Below are 6695 nucleotides of genomic sequence, written 5' to 3' on the forward strand. Positions count from 1 at the left end.
ATTAAATATTCATGTCATCACTATTTTATGTATGTATTTGAAGCCTCCATCTAGGTGCATTTTTGTTGTTAGATTACAGAAGATCTCAATGCAGCAAGCATCCTCCACCTTCCATTTTCTTACTAAAATTGTGGCCCTTTTGTAAATGAATGCTGCACTTAACTTGGGAAGTAGAATCTGTATTTAAAGAACACAGGCTATTGATAAAATTGTGATTAAGTTACTTGCGTCGAGTCTCCAATTAGTTACTATATATAACGAGTAATGGGCTTGACTTATTGCTGCTTATCCACCCAACCTAAGTTGTTTTTCTCCCATCTTTCTTTCTAATATATCAATATCGTGAATTTAGCTACTATACTTCCTGTATGTTGCTTCAAATCTCATATTTTCCATTTATCTCTTCATCATAGCAGTTCAGTAAGTTAGGCTATGAATCAACTCGATGTAGTTTATCCTGAAAACTTCCCTTTGCTCACTCCCATATTTCATTTGGAAAATTCTTTCTGATTTTTATCTTTCTTCATTGCATTCCCCTTTTACTGATGGATTATGGGCTCTGTTATATATATATATATAGAGAGATATAGATAGATAGATATATAGTTAAATCTCTTTATAACATCCTCATTTATTCTGGATTTTTTTTGGCTATTATATCAAAGTGTTATAAAGAACATATATTATAACATACCATAAAAATTGGTTTCATAAAAACTTATCTTTTATAGTGAATGATTATTGTTATAAAGCGATATTGTTATAAAGAGGTCTGACTGTTGGGAAAATAAACCCTCACAGAAATAATATTCACGGTATACGACTATAATAAATGCGGATTACTAAAATACTGTAACCAACGGTAATAATAAGAGAAACAATGACACCGAGATTTTTATGTGAAAACCCCTTCTGAATAAGGAAAAAACCACGGCCCAAGAGGAGCAACTGATTTCACTATAGCGAGGATTTTATAATTTTTGGTACCGAGTAAAATACTCCAAAATCACTAAACACTCAAAAGAAATAACTCTCTTTTGATTTTTCCACCTCACTACAATATCGCTCAAACTCTCTATATTTTTCCTCACAGAGTATTTTGCTTCTTACTCTGTAAATCACTCTCTTTCTCTTTGTTTTGGTGTGATTACAAATGAAGGTAAAGGCACCTATTTATAGTTGAAGAATGCCCATATTGATGTATGCAATGACATCAATATTCACTTCAAAAGCTAGTTGCCCAAATTAAACTTCTAAATTGGTTGGCTTGACAAAACAAAAAAAGAAGCTTCATCTTCTTTCACATGGGCCATGGGATGGATCCAATAATTACTGCCTCCTTTGTTGATAATGGGTGCCTTCTGGTTTGGAATGAAACTGGTTCAAATAAAACAGAAGAAATAGAGGATTCATATAGTTGATATATGGATATAGATATATAGACAGTTGACCGGAAGATTTTGGAGAAAAAACAATATTCCATTGGTGATCTCATCTCTTTATATAGTATGGTAGGATGAAGAGGATGAAAGAATGAGGGGAATTAATATACTGCGAACAATTATGAATATTTCTTGATTATGTCATGTAATTTAAAGAAATAGAAGGGGGATCAACTTGCATTGTCACTTACCTTCCGTTTTTCTTTTTTTTGCTCAACGAAAAGACTAGTTTTTATAAGGATATCGAAAGGGTGACCGCACCTTCAAACATTCTGGCGTCCACTGGCTGGACGTGACATGTACTACTAAAATAACGCCTCCATTCAAAAATTTGAGTTTCGATTATATGAATCCTTACCAACCATGTTACCCTTAGATTTGGGGAATATTGCAGTAGAAACCCTTCAAAATTTATTGAACATAGTCTAATTACATGTAGAATTCCAGTCTCCATCTTTTTGCAGAGCACTGTTCTGTTCATCCAAATGGCATATCGACCTGCAAGCCCGTTCTATCTTGGACAGTTGGACTTCCCATCAATGGCAAAGCAAAAGCAGAGGGGTGACAGTCTGCATTTAGCTCGTTCAAGCACCACTTCTATTCCACAAACAAAGATTACCTACTCGTTTGTTTACCCAGTACATATAAAAACAAATGTTGCTTCCTCCATTTTTAGTGAACAAAGGGGAAAAAAAAATCAAATACCCCTTAAAATATGTGGAATAAAACAAAAATATGTACCACCAATTTTAGGGTTCTACAAGAGTTTTGTCAAGGATAAGATCACCCTTGTATATTCTTCCCAGAACATACTCTCTATAGTCCATCCGTTAGACCGTTACCAGTGAGGAACGCCCACATGAACTACAGATAATCATGGCCAACAGTTATATCACAACTATGTAACTACTTATAATTCGAGACTATATAAAACCTATGCAAACTACCACCAGTTCAAGGCTTCAAATATCATGCACTACAGATAGTTAAAAGGAAACCCAACATTTTTAACCTGACCGACGAAATTCAATGTTATACACAACCAACAGAAAAAAGCTAGCAAAAGGCAATGACCGAAGTGAGAAATATACGCGCAGCCTAGTACAGATGTCAATATGCCACAAATTACTTCAACAGTTCACAGATAACGCACAATAGTAAAAGACAAACGACAGTCTAAACCCCATTTCTACCAGTCATATAAGATAGAAAGCAGATTTATCTTGAATAAGACCAACCTTATAAAGACTTTAAGCTCTTCACAACAGAGTGACAGACTAAATCCTCCTAATAGTGTAGTCCTTCATGATGAAGGAGACGAAGACCTAGGTGTAACAGACCTTGAAACAAATCTAGAAGATGCACTAACACTGTGACTTCTCTTAGAGATTCTCTTTGGACTAGGAGAATAACTGCTACAAGACTGACTACTCCTGGAAACACTTCTCGAATAGCTCCTCTTTGACCACCTAGGTGATACACTGCGTGAGTAGCTTCTCCTGGACCTTCGATAACGAGGTGAAATGCTCCGAGAAATGGAACGATATCGGCTCCTTCGATAGTATCTGTTGCCAGGGGAGTAGCCACGATAGCGGCTCTCTCGATCATCCGGAGAGTAGGAAAGATCTCGGCTGTTAGGAGAGTAGTCACGGTGGCTTCTTCTGTAGTAACCGTCATTTGGAGAGTAGGAACGATCACACCTCCTGTTGACAGGAGAGCAGTCACGGTAGCGGCTTCTACTATAATAACGGTCATCTGGAGAATAGGAACGATCACGGCGGCTCACGGGCAATCTGCCATATGGAGATGAAGATCGAGAATAAGATCTGCCACGACTATAGTAAGGAGAATAAGGTGAGTATGAGTGACGGTGGCGGCGACTGTAATATGGAGAATGGGATCTCTGGCGTCCTCTGTAACAGGGAGAGTAGGATCTACGCTCTCGTCTGTAATATGGAGAGTAAGATCTGCTCCTGCTCCTGTAACTCTCAGAAGAGTAACGGGGAGAGCGACTCCTTGAACGAGGGGAATAACTTCGTGATTCGTGACGAACTACATTCACAAGGTGGAAATTAGAAGACATCACAGACTGATAAACCAAGTGAATTAATGCTCAGGAAAGGATATCATACCACGGACTGTTCTGAGACCCAAATATTTTCCTGGAGTAGGTGTTCTACCTCTTCTCCTCCTAGCCTGCATATATAAGAGACAATTTTTAGACGAAATATCTAGACTTAGGTGGTTTGACGGGGATACAATGTCGCAATATAAGTCTCCAATGAGAAAAATGAATAATAAGCAGCGAGGGTGCAAGTGAATAAAACAAAAATGAAGGCTATACAACCCTCTGGTTTAACGGTCTGTTTGCTTGATGTGTTTCAATTTGTTATTTGGGACTTTGGTGAAGAGCTGCTGCACACAGCTTCCCTGCTGCCAAAGAAACCCAGGCGAAACAAGCAAACAACTTTCAAACTCGAATTACTGACAGGAGCAATCTATGGTATTGATACAACTAAGAGCTAATACCAGCAAAGGGAAATTGTAAATGTAAGATTCAACGAACTGAGCAAGTATTCAGTAAATTCTACCTTCTCCACCGTTATCACTCTGCCTTCAAGTACCGAGCGGTTCAAATACTTGATGCAGCGATCAGCCTCCTCAACACTGGACATTGTCACGAAACCAAACCCACGAGATTCCCGGGTCCATGGGTCAACAACAAGATGAACATCTTCAACCTAACCGCACAAGAAAAAAGCCTTTGATGACTTTTGTATCACAACAATATGTATACACATAGGAGCAGGTTTTACATGAGACCACCGTTGTCTTTTCTTTTATATAGAGTGCAAAAAGGCCTACATTAACTGACTACAGAGAAAAAGGGAATGGAACCTTCAAAAACAACAAATATACCTTCCCCTCAGCTGAAAAATGCTTCTCGACGTCTCGTTCTTTAACGCGGGTTGAAAGACCAGTCACATACAAATTGTTCCCTGGGTTCTCAATGTCGCTTGAATCACAGCTCCTGCTATTATAATACAGTTAAATAACATAAAACTCTAGTTATCAGCATATTAAATGGAATAAGTGAACTGCAGACATGTACCTTGACCGGCTCCTTGAATGATATTTGGACCTTGAGACAGACCTACTATATAGATCATATGAAGGTGAGCGAGAATACCTGCAATACAGATGCAATATTCGAATATGAAAAAATAATGACCATATAAAACCGACATTAAGACCAAACAATACCTTGACCTCCTGGAATATGACATCTGCAGTTAAGATTAAAGGTGTTAGGGTTAGGCCTATGATATATAAAAGAGAGAAGGAGCAACACAGAACATCAACACAAGCCCAGCAGACATGTGTAAATGAATCAAATCAAGATCCCTGAAAAATAAGCCTAATACAATAAGCGCCTCAAATATTTTGCACCAGCTTACCAACACTGCTTTAACTTATTTGTCAATTAATCCCAAACTAGTTGGTGCAGGCTATATAAATTCTCTAAATCCATTCTGCTCTACTCGGCCTATTTCATCCCAATACTGGTAACTAATTTATCTTTTGACTCAAATTAGAGGATCCCTAAATATCATATTATATTACCCTCTGTTATTTTACAATTTACCCTCTAAAATTCCAAAAAACATAAAAGTAGAAAATGCCATTCTCCTTAGAGATTAAGGCATAACAGATTATATGGCACTATTAGAGTCGATCCAATCAAGTAGACAACAGCCAGTTAGAGATATAGGTGGATCAAGTATTTAAACTTGATTGGTTCAACCGCATAGTTTTACAATTATGAATTATGATCTACCATTTGTTGAAATTTTGACTGGTTTTCATATATATATTTAAGTAACGCAGGGGTTCAGATGAAACCGTGCAGGACTGCCTCCTCCACCACTGGTTATATCAAAAGGTGGACGGTAAAAATCATCCATTACTATATATCAAAACCTATAACAACAACATCACACACAATTATAGCTCAAAGACGACGAATGCGCAATAAACCAAATTTCGACAGAGACCAAACTGTTCTTGTGCAGGGTAATTATGGAGGGAAAAAAACGAAAAAAATCATCCAAATCCGGTAATTTCATATTATAATGACGTCAAATGGTGTAATTTAAATCAAGCATTAATGAAAAGCACAAAACACACATACGTAATTGGCACACAATTTCATCATCTAATCCAGTTTTTTGCTAATTCATGTCGGAGAAGAGAAGAAGAAGAAGAAGAAGAAGAAGAAGAAGAAGAAAAAAGCAGATGAAAGGAAACTCACCGTGAAGAGATTATGGCGTAGGATTGGAATGCGACTCTCTATTCTCTCTCTATTTCGCGAAGGCTCTCGAAATCAATCGAGTCTCAGCGAAGGTGGTGAGAATATTTATACACGTGGAGTGGAAGAACTTTCTAGAGGAGCGGACACGAAATCTTTTTTAATTGGAATTTAATTCGTCCCGATCTGTGGTGTCAGTCAAAAGAATAAAGAGACATTTTTGCTTCTTTTTTTATTCCTTTGTATTTCAATTTCCATTTTTTCTTTTTAGTAAAATAGGTGAGGTGTAAGTAAGAAATTAAGAATAGATGGGCACTTACCTTCCAAACACCCAAAGTACGTTTTGAGATAAGTAGATATGACAATGAGGCTTGTTAGGGGTAAAAGCACCTACATCTACGATCGTTAGGTACTGAGTTCGAGTCACAGTAGAAGGAAAGTGTGGAAACACTATAGATCCTCCAAATTTGAGAGGGTTTTAAAAAAACAATAAGTAGATATGAACTTCCATGATCAGAGAGCTTAAGCTAACGTTTGGACATAAATTTGGTTGAAACTTGAAAAACAAATTGAAGTTGTATTGAAAAATAATTTTTGAAAGTTGAATTTGTGTTTGGACATGCATTTTATTTGAAAAAAAAACTTGATCATGTTTCATGAATAAATAGTATTTTCAAAATATTTTTAAAAAATATATACCCAAAATCTATGGTCAAACGGGTGCTTAAATGTCGTGAAATCAAATTGTTATTTAGAAAGGTTGCTTCAATCAGTCAATGAACTAACCCAGAAGGTCCCTTTTACATAATTATTTATGTGCGATATAGTAGTGCAAATAAGTGCTTTTAGAGGAACAATTCACTAACAATATGCAATAGCGAAATAGCTTTAGAGAAGAAGTAATAAGTCTGTAAAGAGAGAAATACTGACCGCTCTCTACAATT

The 6695-nt window shown here is 36.8% G+C and overlaps 1 protein-coding gene across 1 annotated transcript; it reads right to left on the reverse strand.

Annotated features, from left to right (window-relative positions):
- Positions 1–2521: 2521 nt before the first annotated feature.
- On the reverse strand, positions 2522–5890 carry LOC104115293 (serine/arginine-rich splicing factor SR45a-like). The gene is made up of 7 exons (XM_009625884.4): positions 5755–5890; positions 4707–4729; positions 4555–4632; positions 4362–4473; positions 4034–4183; positions 3575–3638; positions 2522–3494 (listed from the first exon to the last, which is right to left on the reverse strand). Exons 2-7 carry the CDS (start codon positions 4727–4729, stop codon positions 2746–2748), a joined length of 1176 nt encoding a protein of 391 aa, XP_009624179.1. The 5' UTR covers positions 5755–5890; the 3' UTR covers positions 2522–2745.
- Between the last annotated feature and the right edge of the window lie 805 nt (positions 5891–6695).

The sequence above is a fragment of the Nicotiana tomentosiformis genome, chromosome 6 (assembly GCF_000390325.3).
Source record: "Nicotiana tomentosiformis chromosome 6, ASM39032v3, whole genome shotgun sequence".
NCBI classification, from domain to species: Eukaryota; Viridiplantae; Streptophyta; class Magnoliopsida; order Solanales; family Solanaceae; genus Nicotiana; species Nicotiana tomentosiformis.